This window comes from Sus scrofa, chromosome 10 (assembly GCF_054392235.1).
Source record: "Sus scrofa isolate SSC_HxYL_T2T_F1_AM1 chromosome 10, Sscrofa_HxYL_maternal_Yorkshire_Landrace_v2.0, whole genome shotgun sequence".
In the NCBI taxonomy this organism is placed as follows: domain Eukaryota; kingdom Metazoa; phylum Chordata; class Mammalia; order Artiodactyla; family Suidae; genus Sus; species Sus scrofa.
In genome coordinates, this window is record NC_139392.1 from 17,446,763 (window position 1) to 17,471,621 (window position 24,859).

The following is a 24,859-nucleotide window of genomic DNA, read 5'->3' on the forward strand; positions in this document are numbered from 1 at the left end:
TCTAACAATTTGTTCAAATGTATCAATACAACGTGATGATAAAGTTATGTTTATATCCAAAGAATGGATGATTTAACAGTGGACAATCTATGTCGTTTATCATAATAACAGATTAAAGGAAAAATACCCTAATATCATCTCAATGAATGCAGAAAAATCATCTGTTTACACAATATCAACAACTGTAGGTAGAGCTTCCGTGCCTACCCGCTTGCATCTCTCACAAGTGTCCTATCTTAATAAATCTATTTTTTGCCTAAAAAAAAAAAAAAAAAAAAAACAGAAAACAAAAAAACAACTGTAACAACAAAATCTTGGTAATCAGAAAAAGAAATTTCCTTAATCTGATGAATATATACCAAAAGCTTACAGCAAACATTACACTTAATTTGAAACTACAGGGAAAATATCAATAAAGTCAGGAACAAGACAGAGAAGCTTGCTATTACTACACCTACTTAACATTGTGTTGAAGATAACTGACCACATGAGGAAAAGAACAGCAAAATAACAATGCAAAGTTAGAAGGGACAAAACCCAAAACTGGTCATTGTTTGGAGAAAATAAGATTTTTTTCTATAGGAAAATATACCTATACACATAGAATCTACAAATTATTTTGAACTAATAAGAATGTTTTATTTTATTTTTATTTTTTGTCTTTTTAGGGCTGCACCTGTGGCATATGGAGGTTCCCAGGCTATGGGTGAAATCAGAGCTGTAGCTGTCAGCCTACACCATAGCCACAGCAATGAAGGATCCAAGTCAAGTCTGCAACCTACACCACAGCTAACAACACCGGATCCTTAACCCACTGATCAAGGCCAGGGATTGAACTTGTGTCCTCATGAGTGGTAGTCAGATTCATTACTGCTAGCCACAACAGGAACGCCTTTATTTTTTATTTTTTCATTTTTATTTAAAAAAAATTTAGTGTGCTTGTTAGTTTCAAAATGAATATACAAAAATCAATTTAAGTCTAAAAGAGGAAGGACAAACTATTAAAATGCAAATTTTTAAAAGTTATCCATTTGCAATAGCCAAAAACAAAACAAAACAAAACAAAACCATCCATAGGTGCCTAGGAACAAATCTAACAAATAAAGGTAATGTATTTATACTGAACATTATTATAAAACTTCATTAACAGATATAAGAGAAAACCTAAAACAATGAAGAGAGAAACCAAATTAACAGACGGGAAGATTACAGACATAAAATTTCCCCCAATTAATCTCTAAATTCAGTGCAGGTCTACAAGCTTGTATATGTGAAGGAGTATTTCTATATCTATCTATCTATCTATCTATCTATCTATCTATCTATCTATCTATCTATCTATATATTTAAACCAACAATATAATCCTAATAATAATATGGAAAAACAAATGGCCAAGAATAGTCCAAACAATTTTAGAGAAAGAAAAAAAATTACAGCAGGACCCCCCTACCCTCACAGAAACTGACCTCTTATGAAAGTATAGCAATTAAGAGTATCGTTTTAATTGAGATAAGAGAACCAAAAAGCAACCTGAAACTAAATTTGGAAAGTAATAAAATTTAGGAAAGGTTAAATTGAAGCAACTGCCCGGGTAATAATGATCCACACAAAATCCTAAAGTCACATCACTTCGAGCGCCAGGAATAAACAGAACATCCTAAAACTTTCCACATAAGGGGGAAGGGTATAATAGAAAGATTGAGAATTATAAGGGCATAAGATGTCTCAATAGTAAAATAGAGGACAACAGTAAATTAGAAGCCTTTCCTCTAATTCTAAGAATAAAATTTCAAATCTATAATGCTGTGTTCGGTCTAGACAAAGTATCAATCAAGTATGAGAGTAGAAATGAAGGCCTTTTCTAGGCATGTAAGGTTATGAAACATTTACTTCTAATAGACCCCTTCTCAGGTAGCTAAGACCAAATGAGAAAGAAGACAGGGATCCAGGGACAGAGGATCCAATACTAGAGAGTGACACAGGAATCCATGACGATGACCTAAGTAATTCTAGGATGACCGTCCTGCAGTGAGCCTAGCTAGAGGACTGTCTAGATGAGAAGAGCGTATGCAAGCCCACAGGCAAAAGAGACAATGAGTTATTCACTGTGTTTGGGATAGAAAGGAATTGCTCAATTTCTTAATGGAGTTTGTGAATAAATCAGCAAGAATTACACAGAAAATTAAACAAAGCCAAGGGGTCACTTACTCCAGGGAAAACAAAGAGTTGTTCAAGAGAAGAAATGTAATTAAAGTAAACTGCATTGTACAGCTATGAATGATATTTGTATAATCATAATAAAAACTGAACAGGATTTAATGAAAGATCATGTGACAATTACAACGCTGGGAAGATAGAGAGGGGGTGTAAGGGTTGGTTGAAATGGGTGTAGGAGAACTGAATCCTTATTTTCCATGGTAGGAAAGAGGAAATATCTAAAACTAATCAAGTGAGAGTAGCATGAATACGGTAATAAAAAATACGTAAGTAAAAGAAACAACAGAAGAAAGAGCTAAGAAAGGGCTGTCTGCCTGTATAAAGGAGACTTGGAGGTGGGAGGAACCAGGACAAAGGAATGCTGTGTTTTGTGGTAAGTCTTCCTAAAATCGGGGAAACTCACACAGAAACAAACAGTACTCAGTGCATTCTGGAAAACACAGGGATTTGGAGGGTCGGACATCAGGCTCCAGGGGAGCAGCCTCAACTTTGAGTCTAAAGGGCTTATAACACACAGGGCTAGGGAAATATGAGCTCTTCCCCTGGAATTCTTTTTCAGTGTAGCTCTCTCCTCTCCAGAATTGTGGGCCACAACTTCCTGATGCCACAGCCTCTCTGACTTGAATCTACGTTTTCTCAACACAGCAGGACCACCATGCTATTGGCAGTGACCACTTCCCACTCTGTACTTTACACACATGCAGCATAACTCCACACATCAGTCTTACGCTCGTGTGACTAAATTGTCATAACTTTTACCTCTACCTAGGTCATAAGCTCCATATTACAACGTTATTTTTATTCTCAATAGCCAGATGCTTTTGAGGTAAATTTAAAAAGAAAGAATAGAGTCTTTTTTATCTTATAAATCTTTTTTTTTTTTTCTATTTTGCTATTTCTTGGGCCGCTCATGGAGGCATATGGAGGTTCCCAGGCTAGGGGTCCAATTGGAGCTGTAGCCACTGGCCTACGCCAGAGCCACAGCAACGCAGGATCCGAGCCGCGTCTGCAACCTACACCACAGCTCACAGCAACGCTGGATCGTTAACCCACTGAGCAAGGGCAGGGATCGAACCCATAACCTCATGGTTCCTAGTCGGATTCGTTAACCACTGCGCCACGACAGGAACTCCTTTATCTTATAAATCTTATTTAACATATCTGATATTCTTTCTCACAAAGATCTAAGTATCCAAATGGTATCATTTCCTTTAATATGAAGAACATTCTTTAGCATCTAACCCTCTTTCATTTATCTGAAAATGTCTTTAATTCACCTTCATTTTTGAGGAGTATTTGTGTTTGATATAGAATTCCTGGTTTACAGATTTTTTTTTAAGTCCTTTAAAGAATTCCATGATTTCTGATTAGAGGTCAGTAGTTATTTTTACCATTTTTCCATAGCATGCAATGTGTTTTTTCTTCATCTGGCTGTTTTGTTTGTTTGTTTTGTTTTTTTTGCTGTGCCTGCAGCCTGTGGAAGTTTCCAGGCCAGGGATCAAACCTGCACCATGGCAGTGACCTGAGCTGCTGCAGTGACAACACTGGATCTTTAATCTGCTCAACCACAAAGGAACTCCTTATTAAAAAAAATTTTTTTTTTAAATTTTTAGCAGTTTAATTATGATGTGGCCAGGTGTGGTTCCTTTTATAACCTTGAGAAACACTAGGATTCTCAAGAGTTTTTTCCCATCACATTTGGTAAGGTTGAGCTATGAATTCTACAAATGTTTTCTGTCACTATATCAGTTTTATCTAGGATTCTAATTATATGAATCCCCGAGCCTAAACTAATTTTGCTTCAGTCTTTACCTCTCTGTTCTTCACATTGTTCGATCTTTATTAATCTGTCCTCAAAATTCAGTGGCTCTTTCTTTTCTCACTTCTAATCCAGTTAACCTCCTCCTGTGAATTTTTTATTTCAGTTAGTATAATTTTCAAGTTCTGTAAGATCCACTGGGTTAATTTTTCTGCTGAGATTTCCTTATCTGTATAATCCTTAAGACTATTATCTTCAATTCCTTAAACATATTTATGATAGTTTTATTAAGTCTCTTTCTGGCAACTCCAACATCTGTGCTATGCAGGTTTCTACTGACTGCTTTTATTTTTTAATTCTGTATTACAATTTCTTACCTTACCCTCTATTTTTGTTTGGAAGTGATTTTTGTTTGAATGCTGTTCACTGTCAATAAGACATTCAGACAGAATGAATTCTGCTTTCTTCCTCTGAAAAATATTAATACTTCTTTAAGCAGATTAAAAAAAAATACTAACTGATCTCCTTGAACATAGGCTGGTTTACAGTTATGCCTTTTAAGAGCGATTTATAGAAAACTTGGGATTCATCTCAAGCTCCTCCGTTTGGAGGACTACTTTCAAACTCTGTTCATCTCATCAGGGTTTGGATTTAAGCTGTTAGATAGGTTTAGAGTATGCCTTACATGCTACTTATCTAGCTCTTCAGGGCCAATATCCTAATGTCTGCCAGCACTGTCTCCCCTCCAGCACTGCTTGATTTCAGGTAATGTGTTTAATTTTCAAAAGAATAGCATCTACTAACTGGTAACTCTCATATGCTCTTATACAGTTGGCCTTCCATATCTGCTGGTTTCACATTTGCAGATTCCACCAACTGTGGATGAATAATCTTTTTAAAAAATTTTTCCAGAAAGTTCCAGAAAGCAAAACTTGAATTTATTACACCCTGGCAACTACTTACACAGCATTTATGTTCTATTTGCAACTACTTATATATCATTTACATTGTATTAGAAATTATCAGTAATTAATGATTTAAAGTATACAGGAGGATGCATATATGCAAATACCCCATCATTTTATATAAGGGACTTGAGCATCTGTAGATTTTACTATCCATAGTTGGGGTCAGGGGAAGGAGATCCTAGAACCAATCCCCCACGGATACCAAGATACAAATGTACTACATAACATATACAGCCCAAGCATCATGAGAAAGCCCCATATGGCTATTTAGGCCCTCTCTCTGCACAACTGCCTCCTTTCTAATGCCAAGCCATGTAGATTCCAGCTGTCTCAGATAACCCAACTGTCAACTCTTCCTCCTCAGCTCTGTAAGACTGTTAAACTCTGCTTTACCTCTAGCTTTCTGCATCAAGAGTCAGCAAACTACGCCAATCCTGGAAAGCGGTGAGACATATCTCATGAATTCATTTCTCGGGGATAACAGTCTTGTGTTGTCTATTGTCCACTGCCTAAAAACAGCTGTCTCAAATAATGCATCCAGTTTTATAGTTATTTATAGTGAAAGGACGATTTGGTATCAATTACTCCCTCCATCTGGCGAGAGGCAGAAGTCACATAATCTTCCTTAAAAAGGTTATCGCTTTAGGGAGTTCCCATTGTGGCTCATCAGCAACAAACCCTATTACTATCCATGAGGAGGCAGGTTCAATCCCTGGCCTTGCTCAGTGGGTTAAGGATCCGGCATTGCCATGAGTTGCAATGTAAGTCACAGATGTGGCTTGGATCTGGAATTGCTGTGGTTGTGGCATAGGCCAGGAGCTAGAGCTCCAATTTGACCCCTAGGATGGCAATTTCCATATGCTGCAGGTGCAGACCTAAAAAGACCAAAAAAAAAAAAAAAAAAAGTTATCTCCTTAGGACAAATTTAAATATTCAGAAGTCAAATTAGTGGTCCAGAATAATGTGACATTTTGTGGCCTTTGGAATACATTATATTAAATTACTCTGCAACAAGTTTCTGCCAATTAATACATATTTGGATCTCTACTATACAGCCAGGAAATTGAGATATATATACAACAATAAAAACAACAATAATAAAAACAAAAGCAAATAGGGAATAAAACTGGGGCATGTAAACTCTTAAGTGAAAGAATATAATGGAGGGGCCTACGGCTAGCAAAACTAAAGCAAAAGGTGACATAAAACTGAATCAATGCTTTCGGATAAAAGCAATCACTTGTTGAACATTGTCAGGAAAACTAGACAACTAGCTAAGAAAGATAAAAGAAAAAATGAAGAAAGAGTTGCATTTCCTTTTTTCCATGTAGCATTTATTTTCTTCACTCCTCCAAAACTGCAAGAATATCTCTAGTTATATAAACAGTGCAGCTAAAGAAGGAACAAACAAGAGTCTCAAAAAGGCATAGTGTATCAATCTGAAAATCATTAACATAAGCAGTTGAAAATGGTATATGACTTTTTAATAGACAAGCCCTATCATGAGTAAGTATGCCCAAATGTCTTCATGAAAGGAAACGGAACACACAGAAAAACAAAAGGACGAATGGATGTTTGATAGATAACATATATAGAGTTGATTCCTAAAACAGATAAAGAAGACAAGCAGCTAGGGAAATATCTGTGGGTAAATAAGATTCATCTTTATTTACCGTTCCATCTTCCATCAGCTTCAGACAAGAACCAAAATCTGCTAACCGAATATGTCCATTCATATCCATTAATATATTATCAGGTTTGATGTCTCTGAAAAAACAGATACATTCAATTTTTAGTTGGGAAAAATAAATACAGTTACTTGGTAAGATACCATTTTGTCTGAAAATCTCAACCTCTTTTAAAATTAATACTCTAAGAACATATATATATTTTAGACTGTTTCTTTATGGATTCAAATCCTAGCTCTGAACCATATTAAACTTTCTTTAACACATGCAATTTCAATGTTTTGGAGATTAAAAGTACCATGGTAATTTTCATTTGGGTTAAATTAATCTTACCATCTTTCCTTTAGATTTGCACAGATTCCACTGTGACCATGATAGGCCTACTTTCTGCATATAGAGAAGAGCCATAATTACTCGATACCCACAAAACGCACTACCTTCTAGCCCATGAGACTGAACAGGGAAAGATCTACGTCCTAGACCCTGAACATTAATGTAGATAAATTTTCAACTATTGTGGATCACGACAATACAAAAAGAACTGCTTCATAAAGCTGATGTGAAAAACAGCTGAAACAATCAGGAGTTCCATCGCGGCTCAGTGGTTAACGAATCCAACTAGGAACGATGAGGTTGCGGGTTCGATCCCTGGCCTTTCTCAGTGGGTTAAGGATCTGACGTTGCCATGAGCTGTGGTGTAGGTGGCTGACGCTGCTCGGATCCTGAGTTGCTGTGGCTGTGGCGTAGGCTGGTGGCTACAGCTCACATTCGACCCCTAGCCTGGGAACCTCCATATGAGCGGGAAGCGGCCCTAGAAAAGGCAGAAAGACCAAGAGACCAAAAAAAAAAAAGCGAAAAGAAAAACAGCTGAAATAATTAATAGTGATCTTTATTATATAAAGCTATTTATAGATGTTAGGTCAAAGGTTTGTAAGATATCCAAATCTAATTAATGACAAACTAAATCACGCCAGCTTTTGCATTTGTTTCTACATTTGAATAACAAAAAATGTTGCAAACCTTTGTAGTAGCTACTCCACTACAAGCACAGAGTTGAGCAGTTCTGACCTATTCGGCCCTTTATAGAAAAAGTTTGCTGACTCCTGTTGTAGATGGTTACTTAACACAGAAAACAACAACGTATATAAGAAATTGGCATCATAATCCTCAATATTTGAATTTAAAACTCTCAATTACCAGAAATGCTATACTAAGAAAAGATTTTCTGTTGTTTAGAAACATCAAAGAAGTACACTTTAGTGCTGGAAAGAATCTTAGAAATTACCTAGATCATTTTTATCTGAGGAGAAAACTATTTTATTCTTTTTTATTTACTCAATGAATTTTATTACATTTAGAATTGTATGATGATTATTCTTAATTTTTAAAAATGTTAAGCTAGGAGTTCCTGTCATGGCTCGGCAGTTAACAAATCCAACTAGGAACCATGAGGTTGCGGGTTCGATCCCTAGCTTCGCTCAGTGGGTTTAGGATCTGCAATTGCCGTGAGCCGTGGTGTAGGTCACAGACACGGCTCCGATCTGGTGTTGCTTTGGCTGTGGTGTAGGCCAGCAGCTACAGCTCCAATTGGACCCCTAGCCTAAGAATCTCTATATGCCACAGCCATAGAAAAGACAAAAAAAAAAAAAAAAAAAAAAAAATTAAGCTATATAATCATACATAATAGGTACTGGTAGATTTCTCAGATTTTAAAGGAGATTAAAGGAATTACAAAGACAGGATTATGAACATCAATAATATTTGTGGCTATGTAAAAAATAGGAAATATTAAACAATAAGAAATAAATTGTACTTACATACTTATAATAATTAATAATTGATGAAATGGAAAATATTTAAAGAGACATTATTGATAGTTCTAACACTCCCCAAGTATCTCACTGCCCTTGCTGACACCATCTCCTTCCTCCAATCACCAGAGGTTAGCAACCCCAATCCTGAATTTGGTGTTTACTCTATCCATGCATATTTTATATTATTAGCACATACATATGCATTCAGAAGACTATGTAAAGTATTTTCCTGAATATCTTTAAAGTTTATAACTGCCACCAAACTGTGTGTAATAGTCCTCTGCAAATAGGTTTTATTCTAATATTATGCTTCTAAAATTTACCCATGTTGATACATACTATTCTAGTTCATTAATCTAAATACTATATGGAATATTTTCTTACATATATAATTTATCTATTTTCCTGATTATGGAATTTAGAGTGTTTCTAACAATTTTAGATTGATTTAGATGTTTTTTGCTGTTACACAAAATCTGAGATGAATATTTTTATAAATATCTCCGTATACTCACATGGGAACACTTCCTCTGGCTATTTAGAAGTGGAACTGCTATGATAAAAGACCTGTACATCTTCAACCTTACTAGCAGAATTACTAGTAAGATCAAGATTCTTCTTTTTTTTTTTGTATACTATCAATGGTCATCTTAGATTCCTCTTCTATAAAACACCAGTTAAAATCCCTTGCCATTTTTTTTCTTTTTTCTTTTTTTTTTTTTTCAGGGCCACGCCCATGGCATACGGAGGTTCCCAGGCTAGGGGTCCAATCAGAGTGTTGCTGCTGGCCTATGCCACAGCCACAGCCACACCAGATCTGAGCCATGCCTGCAACCTCCACCACAGCTCACGGCAATGCTAGATCCTTAACCCACTGAGCTAGGCCAGGGATTGAACCTGCAACCTCATGGTTCATTGTCAGATTCGTTTCTGCTGCACCATGATAGGAACTCCCTATTTTCTTATACAGTGTATGTTCTTTGTTTTTTGGTTATTCTTTAGGAAGTCTGTTTACTCAAATTTAGGTATATGTGCTACAAATCCCTTCCCCCACAATGTGGGCTTGTTTTTCCACATTGTTTACAGTGTCTTTCTTATTTGCAAAAAAGTATTTAATGCTAATGCAATCCTGTAACATATAATTTGTTTTTTTATCTTTTTACTTTTTTCAGCTTCACTTAGAAATACACAACAAATAAAACTATAATATATTTAAAGTATACAACATGATGATTAATTCAATATACATATTATACATTGTGAAAGGATTCCCACCATTGAGTTAACAAATCCATCATCTCACCTCATGTATCATTTCGGCGTCTTGTTTTGTTTTGTTGGTGCAAACATTTAAGTTCTACTCGCTCAGCAATACAATATTATCAACTACAATCACCATACTATATATTAGCCCCTCAGATCTTATTCATCTTATAACTTAAAGTCTATACCCTTTTATGAACCTTTCCCTATTTCCCATACCCCAACCCCTGTCAACCATCATTCTACTATCATAATTTCTATTATTTTGTCCTAAGAAATCTCCCTTATCTTCTCCTCCCACGGGTCATAAGGATAGTGTTCTATATTTCATAGGTTTTAATGTTTTAGTTTTCACTACAATCTTCAATCTCCCTGGAATTAATTTTGTGTCTAGTGTGAGATAAAAGCCATACTATATTTATTTTTGTCCCAATACCATTTATTGAATGACATCCTTTCACTCCACTGATTTCTAAAACCATCTATGTCATAAATCAGATGGATCTGTTTCAGGATTTCCCATGCAATTTCACTGGACAGTCTTTAGAAAGGGATCCTATTAATTGCCAGGACAATAGGTATGAACTAGATCTATCTCAGGCAAACAGAGATATAGTCACTCTTATCTAAATGCCAATAAAATGGACAAACTCTTACAAACGTACAATCTTCCAAGACTGAACCAGAAAGAAATAGAAAATATGAATAGACCAATCACAAGTAATAAAATTGAAACTGTGCTATAATGGAAAAAAATAAAAATCATTTAAAGAAAAAAGACAGCTATAACGGGAAAAAAAAAATCACTTAAAGAATAAATAAATAAATAAAATTGAACCTGTGATTTTAAAACTTCCAACAAACCAAAGCCCAGGTCCAAAAAGTTGCAGAGGTAGAATCATTCCCAAGCTCATTCTATGAGGCCATCACCCTGATACCAAAACCAGACTATGATACCACAAAAAATGAAAATTACAGGCCAGTATCACTGGTGAATACAGTTGCAAAAATTCTCAACAGAATACTAGGAAACTGAGTCCAGTAATACAGTAAAAAGATCATACACCATGATCAAGTGGGATTTATCCCATGGATGCAAGGATTCTTCAATATCTGCAAAATCAATCTGTATGATACACATTAACAAGTTGAAGAATAAAAACTTTATGATCACCTCAATAAATACAGAAAAAGCTTCTGAAAAAATTCAACACCCATTTATGATAAAACTCTCCAGAAAGTGGGCACAGGCAGAACCTACCTCAACATAATAAAAAAGCCATATATAACAAACCCACAGCTAACATCATTCTCAATGGTGGAAAAGCTAAAAGTGGTTCTGCTAAGATCAGCAACATGACAAGGATGTCCACGCTCACCACTTTATTCATAATCACATAGTTTTGGAAGTCCTATCCACGGCAATCAGAGTAGAGATTTTCTTTCACGAGTTACTGTGGCTGTATCCCACATTCGGCTGCCGAGTACTTTCATTTTCTCGTTGCTGCTCTAAATATTTTGTGATTTCCACTGTGATTTTCCTTCTACTTCTACCCAGACTTGCAAAGAATGCATTTCAAAGGTTCAAAACATATGGACTATTTTTTAGTTTTGTTTTGATTTAACTCTATTTATTCACTCATATGGATGGGTAAAACATTTATTTTGTTGAAAATAAAAATAGAAAAGGCAAACACTTGAAAAATTTTCTCTCAGACCTTCCATCCATACACTCAGTTCTAGCACTGCCTCAAGTTATTATTGTTACTTCGTTCCTTAACCATCCTTTTAAAGTTTTCTTTATGTATACATAGGCAAATAAAAATATATTAATTTTACACAGATGGTATACTATGCACCAATCTGCATACTTCTTTCTTAATTTACAACAAACACTGGAGCCATATCAAAACAAAGCCTCATACTTCTCAGTATTCTATTGTATGACTATGACATAATTGAGTTAACTTGTTTGATGTTGATAAATACTTGAGTTTTTTCCAATCTTCTCATGAATAACTTTGTACATATATCATTTCCACATATGTGGAGCTTGCAGTCAGAAGCTTCATGCATTTGCAACTGTGATAGGTATATCCAAATGCCTTTCATTTATTTGAGCCAATTTACATTCCCATGAGCACCCTTGAGACTGCTGACTGCCCTACAGCTCCACACTCAGAAGTCAAATATTTGGACCTTTGGCCCATTTTACAGGTGAAAAGCAATAGTTATGACGTGTATTTTCTGTATTATCAGTGTTAACCACCCTTTCATATACTTAGAAATGCCTTTTGCCTTTTTTTCCGTGACATTGTGGTCTTTTTTTTATCGATTCCAGGAATTCTTTACATATTAGGAAGAGTACTCCTGTGCCCATGATTTGAGTTGCAAGTCCTTTTCTCGAAGTGAACATCTGTCTTTTGACTTTGTTTATGAACTTTTCCTCCCATATAGCCTTTTGATGCATATGTTCAATTTATCAATGTTTTATGATTTTGTGGATTTTGAGTCATAATTAGAAAGGCGTTACCCTCATCAATATTATAAAGGAATTCCTCTATGTTTCATTTCCATGGGAGCACTTTTACATTTTATTTTTTTGCACTTCAACATTTAATCCATTTGGAATTCTTCCTGGTATACCATAAAAAGCATGATCCAATTCTATTTTTTCCACATACCATTTACTGAACTTCTTATTTGAGTTGCAACTTCCTCAGATGTTAATGCAGCTAAGTATTTGGATCTATTTTAAGACTTTCAACTTGGTTCCACTGTCTGTCTTTACATATAGTAGTCATATATTTTTAATTACTGAATATAGACTTTTATTATCTGGTAGGGACAGTCTTCGTCACTGCATATTTATGCTTATATATGCTGTGTATTTCTTAATATATCCCTAAGTATCCATATGTTTAGATATTACACATGGAGTCTCTTCTTCAACTGTAATTGCCCAGTCCTCTCCAAACTGCAGCCGCATGAGCAGAAAAGTGACTGTTGTCTTAAATCAGTCACTGTGTTTCAGGGTCTGTGGCAGACACAGAGATATGCTGCCTCTTTCAATGGAGGGCTTTGACCCAGATGGCAGTAGACAGCTCCCCAGAGGCGATCTCTTTAGAGTTACAGAGAGCCTCTTCCCCAAAAGGCCTGTCTTTCTTGGACAACCCAGAGCCACTGGATTGTTTACAGAGAAATATAAGACTCAGCCATTTCAACTAAGTGAACAACAATTCTTATGGACCACAGGCTCTCCAGAACTGCTGGTAGAACTGACTGAGCCTTTGGCCTGCCATGCAAACTGACTTCTTCTGCCTAATCCTTCTTCCTCAAACCTCCCTTTCAAAGGTGTTAATCCTAATACTCCTTGTATTACACATCCTGTCTGTGTACCTGCTTCTAGAAAACACAATGTGTTGCATGGCAATGGATAAATGGAACAATAGGCCAGCAAATTCCATTTTTTGATACAAGAAGCCAAATAACACCTGGCATTCAGAACCACCCTGAGTCAGTGACATCTTGCAAATAAGGTGGCAGCCAGCTAACCAGGTATTGTCAACAAAGGAAGTGAAAGGGAAATTCAGCCAAAACATTAGTTCAAACTTTGACAATCCATGAAAATTAAGAAAGAATAAGAAAATGTTTAGAAGAGATGAAATCTCTACATTATCACTGTAAAATTATTACTCAAGTTTCTTCCTAATTTGAATATGAATCATTTATCATTAAAGTTTTTATAATCTGTAATTTTCCTTGTTCACAAGCATAGGCAAATAACATCTGACTTATAATGAACATTACTTTAAAACTCTAAGACAAAATTAATATTAAAATGATACAGATTTTTGTTTATAACATTAAGAATAAAAGAGAATTAGAAAACAATGACCATACTGAAATATTCTATATGTTCACTAAATATTTCAATATTCTATAAATTCACTAAAAAAATCAGTAACAGAGAATGATTATTATAAATATTATACCTATAATAGTAAAAAGTGGATATAACAACATAAGTTAACCTTCAAAACAGTAGTTTTCAACTCTGGCTGGACAACAAAATCAATTAATGTGAGGCTGCTTCGCTATAGATACCTCTGCTGCAATCCAGACACCACAAATAAGAAAACTGCATAGGGAGTGGTTACTGAGAACTACTAATTTAAGACATGGATCTCTCCTTCCATCAACATCATGTCAGTGACTCTCATTTGGTTCCTTTCCATCATTTACATCAACTGGGGGAGAAGATCTCACATAAGAGTGCTTCTATTTTCTTTTTTCAGGGCTGTAGCACATGGAAATTCCCAGGCTAGGGGTCAAATCACAGCTACAGCTGCTGGCCTACACCACAGTCACAGCAATGCCAGATCCAAGCCGCATCTGCTCACAGTCACGTCGGATCCTTAACCCATTGAGCAAGGGCAGGGATCAAACCCACAACCTCATGGTTCCTAGTTGGATTCGTTTCCCCTGTGCCACGACAGGAACTCCTACATTTGAATTCTTAATAGAAACATTAATTTGAGGCTCACCTTATAACTGAGAAAAGTTATTCATAACACTCTGTCATAAACTTTTCTCAAACTTATCTTTCTCAATGCATAGTAAAAATATTACATAATATTTCTATATAAACAATAAAAAACTAATGATTATATATATAATGCTGGGGACTATAAAATAACAAAGGCTGCCGAAATCCTAATCTTTTTTTTATAACATATCCTTCAAAAACCATCTAGATACAATCACCAAGAGGAAACAGGTGAAAATGACAACTCACATCTACACTGTAACTCAAAATCTACCACAAAATTAAAATCATTTCTACTTAACAGAAAGAAATATTCAAATCCAGCAGATCCACCTCTACAGTGCATGTAAAAGGCTCTACCTTGGAGAGAGACCATGGGGATGAAAAGAAAAGAGCAGGGGTGATAAAACAAACTTTACTATCCATTGTTGCTATATGGAAAAGTCCTATCATGAATGGGGTAAGACGTAGGAAATGGGGGAACTGGATAAAGGATACATGAGTTTTTTTGTACTATCTGCAATTTCCTGTGAATCTATAATGATTTCAAATTAAATTTTTTTGACTCAAAAAATTATCTTAAAAAATTTATGGGCTTTTTATTTATGCTCCTCATTGTCTTCTTATACATTAACATGATCTCTCTAACAAAGTATTTACTTAAACAATATCCTATATAATGAAAAACCTTCTAAAATTGTGTAATAGGCAACAGTTTCTAATTTGAGAACCAATCACTGGTAACTTTAATGTGTTTTGTAAGAAATCCTGAAAGATGGAAAGTTTTTGTCAGTGACCTTCCTATGACCTTGTCTCTCCTAGCCCAGCTGTTCTCACATTCCCTCTTGCCCATGATCCTTGCCCCACTCCTCTGGAAAAATCCCAACTGGCCAACCACCAGCTCCTAAACTGCAAGAATTGCTTTCTCTTCTGAGAACTGCCTCTGACACTACAGGCACACCTTGAAGATATTGCAGGTTAGGTTCCAGATCAGTGCAATAAAGCTGCTACCACAATAAAGCAAGTCACACAAATTTACTGGTTTCCCAGTGCACGTAAAAGTTATGTTTACACTATACTGCAGTATGGTGAGTGTGCAAGAGCATTATGTCTAAAGAAACAATGTACACACCTGAATTTTAAAACCTTTATTGATTAAAAATGCTAAACATCTTACAATGCAAGGCTACCATAAACCTTCAATTTGTAAAGAGTGTAACATTTTGTTGTGCAATGGAACAAAGCACGATATTCGCCCCACTTGACCTGTCTTGCTATGGCTCTATAAAAGCCTAAGCAAGACTTTCATAAGGTAATGTCCAAGTCAGCTTGGGCTGCCAGGACACATACTGTAAACTGGGTGGCTTAAACAAAGAAATTTATTTTCTCACAGTTCTGGAGGCTGGGAAGTCCAAGATGAAGGTCCAACAAGGTTTGCCTTGTAATTAGGACTATTTTCCTGCCTTGCAGATGACTGGCTTTTAGTTGTGTCCTCACATGGCCTTTCCCTGGTAGTGTACATTGAGATAGACAGAGAGCGCTCCCTGCTATCTCCTTTTAAAGGACACTAATCTCATGCAGAGGTATAATGACATCATCTAAGCTAATTACCTCCTAAAGGCACACTGGGGATTAAGAACTTCAACATATGAATTTAAGGCAGGGGGCACATATCATCATTCCATAACAAGTAGAATATTCTTCAAAACTTTCTCATGCCCTAGCACTCTGAATAAAGGCTTATGCTTAGTTAGCATTTATCCAATTGATTTTCTTCTACAGTTTCTATTCATTAAATAATCAACTAAGAATTGAATATTCATTATGTACCATAGACTGCGCTTGGTGCTAAGGTTACCAAATATATATCTGAGATTAACCAAGGCGTTCCTACTGAAAAAATTAAATAATAAGAAATGGAGGAAAACATAAGTTATAATTTATCTATTTTAAAATACCATGTAAGGAGTTCCCATCCTGGCTCAGTGATCAATGAATTCGAGAAGGAACCACGAGGTTGCGGGTTCAATTCCTGGCTTGCTCAGTGGGTTAAGGATCCGGCATTGCCATGAGCTGTGGTGTAGGTTGCAGACTTGGTTCAGATCCTGTGTTGCTGTGGCTCTGGCGTAGGCTGGTGGCTACAGCTCTCATTTGACCCCTAGCCTGGGAACCTCCATATGCCGTGGGTGTGGCCCTAGAAAAGGCAAAAAGCAAAAAAAAAAAAAAAATTTTTTAAATAAAAATAAATAAAATACCATCTAAAAAAAATAAAAATAAATAAATAAAATACCATGTAGGTACTTATGTAAGACATGCTAATAGATCATTATAAATAGTTCAATAGATTTTTCTTTTTATTTTTTTTTTAGATTTTTCTTTTTAATAATGTATTCTCAACCAGATGGTACTCCCATAACAACATGAAATTACTTTAAAATGTAGTTATATACTGTTATGATATCTAGGCACTCTGTCTTCATTGAAATCTACTTATTTCAAAATTTGTACTAATTCATTTGACTTTTTTGATAAATCTAATATTATATTATAAAAATTAACAACTCTTGAAACAGCTAAAGCACACCAAAAAAAAAAAATCATTAATGACAGTCACAGATTTTTCTGGATTGGTGAGTAAAAACAATTCAATGCTGTGTATTAAAGAGAAAAAAAATGAAAAGAAAAAAAGAATAAAAACAAGATGAAAGAAATTCAGAGGTATATGGCTACTAAAGTCTGGGTATTTTAGCATGCAAAGTAAATTTCAAGGCCCAAAAAAAAAAAAAAAAAAGGCCTCCTTAGTAATAAGAGGGATCTCTAAATCATGACTGAAGAAAATTATTTCACTAGTAATACATAACAAGTAAATTTGTAATACTTCACTTTCCCGGAGAAAGTGGCAGGGAGGGAGGATGCTGGTATGACTATATGATTCTTCCCTCCTCACACCTCATTTCTCTACCAGATGCAGAGTTCAAGAACCAGGGCTGCAAACGGGGGTCCCAGAAAGAACTCCTAAGAAAGGAATTCTAGCCTTTAAACCTCCACGTTGGAATTCCAAAGGGCCTGATAGGGTGAGTTATGCCTTCATCCCACCTGGTAAAGACAAGCCTGGCAGGGAATATCGCTGGATTGCTCAGTGGTTGAGGTAGTCACTAATTCTGTATCTACGCAACCCTACCTTGCATCAATGCACTGAGATGGAAGCACTTGCTAGACTAGTATTGCTGCTGGCAGTGTGGACCAACACAGTGGTCAAACCAAACATTCTTTCCAAAGGACAAAAAGTTTGGGCAAAACGAAGTAACAAATGGAGAGAAGGAAAAGTAAAAGCCACAGATAAAAGAATGAATAAATGTGTTATGCAAGGAAAATCCAATATTGCAGTGATGTTCTGTGAGAGGCTCAGATCAAGAGATGATGTTGCCTCCTAGTGCAGTTACATCAGATACCTGAAGGACTGAAGCTTTACGTTGCTGAGACAACTCCTGCTTTTGGAACCTGGCACCATCAAATGAAAGCCTACAACCCTGAATGCCATCACTCTGAGAGATAATTTAGTTACATGACATGATGATGAACTAGAGGTGGATGCCTCAGTGGGACACTGATAATATGCCACCATTTTTTAACTTTTATACTGCCATACTGTCATATGGTATCAACACTGGCCTTGCTGATAAGATCCGACCACATTATGATGATACTGGTGTTAATAATTAAATATACTGGGAGATTCAGTTAAAGTCCCCTCAGGATCCAATAAAAGATCAGCTGGAGGAAGAACTAGATTTAGTTAAACATCAGCTAGTTCCTATACTAAACAGTTCTGCCCAAGTTTATGATATGGCACAAATACCTATACATCAAAGGAGAAAAATAAGTCATTAAACTAGTCAAAATATGAAAATGTATGTAACTGCCTTATGAGATGAATTGATGGTTTCCTTTTTCTTTTTATGGCTGCTCCTGTGGTATAGAGAAATTCCCCAGGCTAAAGGTCAAATCGAAGCTGCAGCTGCCGACCTACACCACAACCACAGCAACACCAGATCTGAGCCACATCTGCAACCTACCCCTCAACTTGTGGCAATGCCAGGTTCTTAATCTACTTCGCCACAATGGGAATTCCAGAGGTTTCTTTTTTTATCCCTTTTATTTATCCCTACCTTATGCTAGGTTCCTCCAAATGACAGACATATTCATACTGATACTATTTACTGTGTCCATCATATAAGTGCAAAGTCTCAGGTGAGTTGTTCTGGTTGGCCATGCTCCACATGTATTATCATACATGGATGCTGGGAACATACTGCTGCCCTAATTCCGTAAGGAGAAGAGGAAAGAACCTCTGCGGTCTGTACTTCTCTTGACATCTGCCCTGTGCACTTCTCCTAGATGACTTTAACCTGCACCCTTGCATGTAATAAACCGTAACTGTAAATAGAAAAGCTTTCAGCGAGTCCTATAAGTCCTTCTTGCAAATTATTAAAACTAAAAGTGGTTTTGGGAACCCTCCGGAACCTATAATTAGCGCCAAAATAAGGACGACCTTTTGAGACTGTTTCAACTCTGAAGTTGACCCAAATTCTTTGCAGTTACTAAAATACCAAATGCACTGTACTATAGTGACTTTTTATATAAAATGATCCCTATAATGGTGCACATCCCAACTTCACCTACAGCTCTACCTTGACAATTTCTAACTATTAATATTACCTATTCTTTAGTAATCTCAAGATAATGTACAAATACCTCCTCCTCCATTAGCAGTACCAAAAATTTCAGTTTTGAAATGTGCCTGAGGCCTGTGGGGGACTGACAGGAGTTTTACATTAGCCTCAGGCTTCAAAGCATTTCTATGTCACTGTAAAAGTGGAATGACTTTACATATACCAAGAGGATAACTGCCAAATCGCACCCACGAATCCAGGCTGAAAGAGATGAAACGTGCCTGAAGCCCAGGTGGAGGCCCAGCATCCATCCATCCTTCATAAAATTCTTATGGGGTAAGGGATGAAAAACTCTTTAGAACTAAATTCTGTGTTAATTCCCTCAGAAGGTTTCATTAAAATAGATTTGATCCATTTCCTGTAATGCATCAGTACACTTCCCTCTAGAGTTCACCATGTTATATAAAATAGTATTAACATTAAGCAGATGAGGTTAATAAACACTGGAATCATAAATCTTGAATATGGAACAAATTCCATGAGAAAAAAAAACAGGAATTATGAAATCCATGAAAACTGAATTATTTTTTGTCTTTTGTTTTATTTTTGGACTAGGTTAAGGAGAGATTACTTTAAAAAATATTTTTCCATCCTAAGGATTTGTTCAAGCAAGAACTTAGTGTTTAAAACAAACACAAGAAAGTAGACACACTCCATTATGTGCCACAAAAACCAGCTTAATTTGACTTCAGAGACAAATTCTATCCAACAAAAAGTTAGCCTGCCTGAGTCCTTAAGACCCTTGCCTGATGAGAAATGTGAACATTTTTACATGATAAGCTATACCAAGTAAAACAAGTAAAGGTAAACATGAAAAATACAAAAATATAATAACTTCTGCCCATCAGTCATTTTTTCCTAGTTTAGCTTTACTTTTAAATGTAAGTTCTATCTCATGATTTCTTACTTGTACCTGTATTTTGCCATTATTTTATTGCATGCTTTCTTATTTTAAACTACCTAAATCTAATATGGAATGAGGTGCGAAAGACAGGAATAAATAAATGATGAGATAAGTAACTACTTTATGAGGAAATATAATCCAGAGGGAGCACCACACAAAGACTGATGTAGCACTTTTTAAGCTTAGGTATAGTCTAAATACCAGATGCAACAGCAACTGTTCCTAAAACATGATTTGACAAAGGGAATGTTATGGTGCAGCAACCTACTAACCCACACGCAGTAAGGAGACCTTGAAACAACCATAAGCGTTCCCTGTCTGGATGAAGAAAACCTCCAGAGGGAGTTCCCGTCGTGGCGCAGTGGTTAACGAATCCGACTAGGAACCATGAGGTTGCGGGTTCGGTCCCTGCCCTTGCTCAGTGGGTTAACGATCCGGCGTTGCCATGAGCTGTGGTGTAGGTTGCAAATGCGGCTCGGATCCCGCGCTGCTGTGGCTCTGGCGTAGGTCGGTGGCTACAGCTCCGATTAGACCCCTAGCCTGGGAACCTCCATATGCCGCGGGAGCGGCCCAAGAAATAGCAACAACAACAACAACAAAAAAGACAAAAGACAAAAAAAAAAAAAAAAAGAAAAAAAAAAAAAGAAAACCTCCAGAGATAACATAATAAAATCCATGCACTGAACACAACAGAGGAAATGGTCATAGTCTGTTTCCAGAAACTTTAAAATGAAGAAAATAAGGAAAATATAAAAATAAGTAATTTGGAGTTCTCATTGTGGCTCAGTAGAAAGGAACCTGACTAGCATTCATGAGGACGCAGGTTCGATCCCTGGCCTCATTCAGTGGGTTAAGGATCCAGTGTCACATGAGCTGTGGTGTAGGTCACAGATGCGGCTCAGATACCGTGTTGCTGTGGCTGTGGTGTAGGCTGCCAGCTGCAGCTCCAATTCGACCCCTATCCTGAGAACCTCCATATGGCACAGGTGTGATCCTAAAAAAGACAAAAGAAAAGGAAACACAAGTCGGGTAGGAGAGGTGGAGTCATGCTAGAGCAGATTCATACCCCAGGTAGGTGACCCACAAACGGGAGGATAGTTACAATGACAGAGGTTCTCCCCAAGAGGTGAGGGGCCCGAGCCCCACACTGGACTCCTGAACCAGGAGTCCTACACTGGGAAGAGGCGCCTAGAGAATATTCGACTTTGAAGGTCAGCGGGGCTTAGCCTAGGGAGAAAAGAGGCTGTGGGAAGTAGAGACTCCACCTGGGAAAGGGCACACACACACCTCTCACGCTCAAACCTAGGGCATAAGCACTAATTTCAAAGGAACCTAGGTCAGACCTACCTGCTGATGTGGAAAGTCTTCTGCTTTACAGAGGGAGGAGGTGACTGAGGCTGACCTTGGAGACTTAGGCACTGGCAGCAGCCAGTTTTTGGAGCTCCATTCCACCATGGGGACAGTGATGCTGACGAGTACCATTTTGGAATCTTCCCTCTAGCTTCTTAGCACTGGGCTCCAGTCCCACCCACCAGTGAGCCAACATATACTTTGGGACACCCTGGACCCCACAAACTGTTGTGTCAGGAGCTGCCCCCCTTCCCATAGTCTGACACCAGCCCTGGGAACCCCGAGCCCTGCTGCCAGACCCCAGGGCCTGGCTCTGCCCACCAGTTGGCCAGGACTAGCCCCAGGACCTGACCCCAGTAGGTGGGCAACAGGCTCTGGAATTCCTGGACCCAGACCACTAGTGAGCCAACGCTAGCTGTGGGGCCCCCTGGAGTTCTATAACAAAACAATCTGCCAACCATCAAAGACCATCCCCTCTCAATCAAAGTAGTATCTAATAAGGTAGTCCAGTTGGGAGGCATAATGTACAGTACTCTTAAAATGGTGCTATCATAGCAGACAACACTAGAAACAGAAAGTAAGGTAAAATCTTAGTTACTGAAGGACACACAATATCAGCAGGTACTATTCTGACACCAGAATCAGTATTCTAATTATCTTTGTATATCATCTATGTAGTATTGAGAAACACCATGCAAGTCCTCATCTTTCCATTTGTCACCTGAAACTAAACCATAAGATAATCAGACACAATATTGTAATCAGATCAATCTTATTATTTTGCTGTCATCCTGGTGGGATTTTGTGTCTTTAATTGTTAACATTTTTGAAGTGGTAGCTGACAACTTGAACACAAAGTCTAATGCTAAGTTTAGTTTAGCATGTTCATTTAGAATTAAGGTGGTTTTTTTTTTTTTAACCTATAATTAGGGCTTACTTTACTATAACCCAACATTTGGCACATACTTTAATCAACCTGAGTCAGATATAACATATGATGCTGTTTAGTTGTTAGAAATAACTCTACTCAGTAATTTCGCATTTAAGCGAAAAGAGAGGACACGCTTTTAAAATGCAAGCTGCTTATCCAGCAAATCAAAAATGGAAATGCAGGCATTGAAACTTTAAGTTGAAAAACAAAGTGCACCTATGGCAAAGTCTAAAAGCTGAGTTGAGAGGTGACTGAAAAGAAGGTATTTTCATGACTGCCAAGTAGTGTTTCAATAAACACGGGGGTGCGCGCGGGGGTGGGGGGCAACCACTTTGTTAAAAGCATAGGGGGACATGGACATGCTTTTATAATGTTGATAGTTCTTGAGACAGTTGACCCTTGAACAACATTGGTTTGAACTGGACTTTTTTATATGGAAAATACTGCAGATGAAGGAACCTCAGATATGTCGGAACCAAGGTTACAGAGGGCAGACTATAAAGTTATAGATGGGTTTTCAACCACATGAGTGTTGGGGTCCTAACCTCCACAGTGTTCCAGGGCAACCTATATTGTATTTTTCTAAGTATTCAAGCGCTATCTTTAACATTAAAATAATGATAAAATATTACATCTGAACCTTAATGGTCATTCTTTGTAAATGGTGTTTACTTTGGTTCTCCTTCCTTAGCTAAGCTATTTCAAGCTCTTGAAATGTCTTCCTCCTATCCTATACGTGACCTTTCCCAAGAGGTCTTCTTGATTCCCCTGTTTGGCTACCTTATTTATTCTTTTATTTTACACCTCCACCATGTTTAGTAAATAATTTGTACTACTTTTTAACCTGTTTTTGTCATCATTTAATTGCTCTCTATATTACAGTTAAACTTATCCAAATAACTTCTCAAAATGAAGGAATATTTCTTTCATTCCTGTTGTGTCTCTCACCCAAGAAAATAGCTAGAACACTGAGAAAACAATACTGGTTGAACAATACTTCCACGATGAATGAATTTACAAAATTAAAAGTGTGTCCAACTTCGGCACAACTATGAAGCCTACGTGTTTTCTTAAAATCATCTTTCAAAAGACAATAAAAGGAAGGTAAAGAGCATATTATATAACTTAACATAAAAGCAGGTGATATCTTACAGCTGCTCCCACTACTACTTCCGACACCCAGGATGGAAGCATCCACAGGAAAAAAAGAGATTATTAAACATCTGCTTGAAATGTGTCAGCCAAGACAGTGCTGTAATTACATATAAAGGGAGAGATGACTGGCTTTTACTAGGACATCTTACCTCTACTCTCATTATTCTCCTCCTAACCTCTGGCTGCCGCTCCTCAGTGTGCTTCCACGTTCACTGAAGGCCACAGGGAAAGACGAGGAGGGAGGGAGAAGAGGTGTGGGAGTGGTCAGAGATGGAGAGGGCTTGTATGCGCGTGCGTGCATGAGTATGTGGCCACGTGCAGAAGGCATGATGACTTTAAGATAAATCAGATTATTACATGTGATTCTGAAGGCAAAACTAGGATCAATGATAAGGAGAGAAGAAATTCAGCTTAACATAAAGTAAAATTCTGCAACACTGGAGCTGCCCAACAATGGAATAAATAGGATTCATTTAACATTAAGTACTTTGTAAAATTAGAGGTACTTAGGCAGTGCTTAGTGTTAAAATGGTTATCAATCCATATGTCAATATCAGAAAGATAGCTGTTAGCCAGAATGTTGTATTGAGAAGAACTATAAGGCTGCATATATAGTCAGTAGAAAAGTGTCCTGTGATCAGTTAGCAATATTTGTCACTTGTGATAGAATATGATGGAAGATAATATATGAAAAAGAATATATAAAGAATATATATACTCATTCATATATATATATATATATATATACACACACACACATATATATATGAATGACTGGGTCACTTTGCAGTACAGCAAAAATTGGCACAACATTGTAAATCAACTATAAAGATAGTTTTCTTTTTTTTTCTTTTTTTTTTTTTTTTGTCTTTTTGGCATTTCTTGGGCTGCTCCCACGGCATATGGAGGTTCCCGGGCTAGGGGTCGAATCGGAGCTGTAGCCGCTGACCTACGCCAGAGCCATAGCAACGCAGGATCCGAGCCGCGTCTGCGACCTACACCACAGCTCACGGCAACACCGGAACCTTGACCCACTGAGCAAGGGCAGGGATTGAACCTACAACCTCATAGTTCCTAGTCGGATTCGTTAACCACTGCGCCACGACGGGAACTCCCGATAGTTTTTTTAAAAAAGAATATTTGTCACAAGCCTGGCAGAAGGAGAGTAACACATATCTCATTTTTACTATCTCTAATCTAAATGAATTATTTTCAGAAGTAATCATTCTTGGTTGAGAATTTAGATGTGAATTGAGTAAAGCTGTTCTCAACTCCACAAGTCTAAGACTAACATTCTTCCAATATTCAAGGGACATTTTAAAAACATCTTTAAATGACAGTCCTCAGCTAGGATCTTGGGTTACTGCTTAATCAATAAAAAAGCAGTTTGGCTTCTCCTCCTATCATTCACTCTTGAGCCACACAATACCATCTTAAAAACTGTACTGAGCTTTACAATTTTCAAAGTATGTTCATGTCTTTGTTTTCAATAAAATGTGTGACTATCAACAGAGAAAAGTATATGAA

At 37.0% G+C, this 24,859-nt stretch overlaps 1 protein-coding gene and 1 long non-coding RNA gene across 22 annotated transcripts in view; both read right to left on the reverse strand.

Annotated features, from left to right (window-relative positions):
* CDC42BPA (CDC42 binding protein kinase alpha) overlaps nt 1–24,859 on the reverse strand; it is a 290,122-nt gene that overhangs the window by 149,465 nt on the left and 115,798 nt on the right. For all 21 annotated transcript variants that reach the window (XM_021064440.2, XM_021064437.2, XM_021064439.2 and 18 more), the window contains one exon: nt 6,619–6,712. In XM_021064440.2, coding sequence (XP_020920099.1) covers nt 6,619–6,712 — 94 coding nt within the window. The remainder of the gene's footprint in view (nt 1–6,618; nt 6,713–24,859) is intronic.
* LOC146398836 (uncharacterized) lies at nt 18,208–21,601 on the reverse strand. The gene is made up of 3 exons (XR_014817486.1): nt 21,162–21,601; nt 20,547–20,859; nt 18,208–20,229 (listed from the first exon to the last, which is right to left on the reverse strand). It is a non-coding gene; the product is annotated as an uncharacterized LOC146398836 (long non-coding RNA).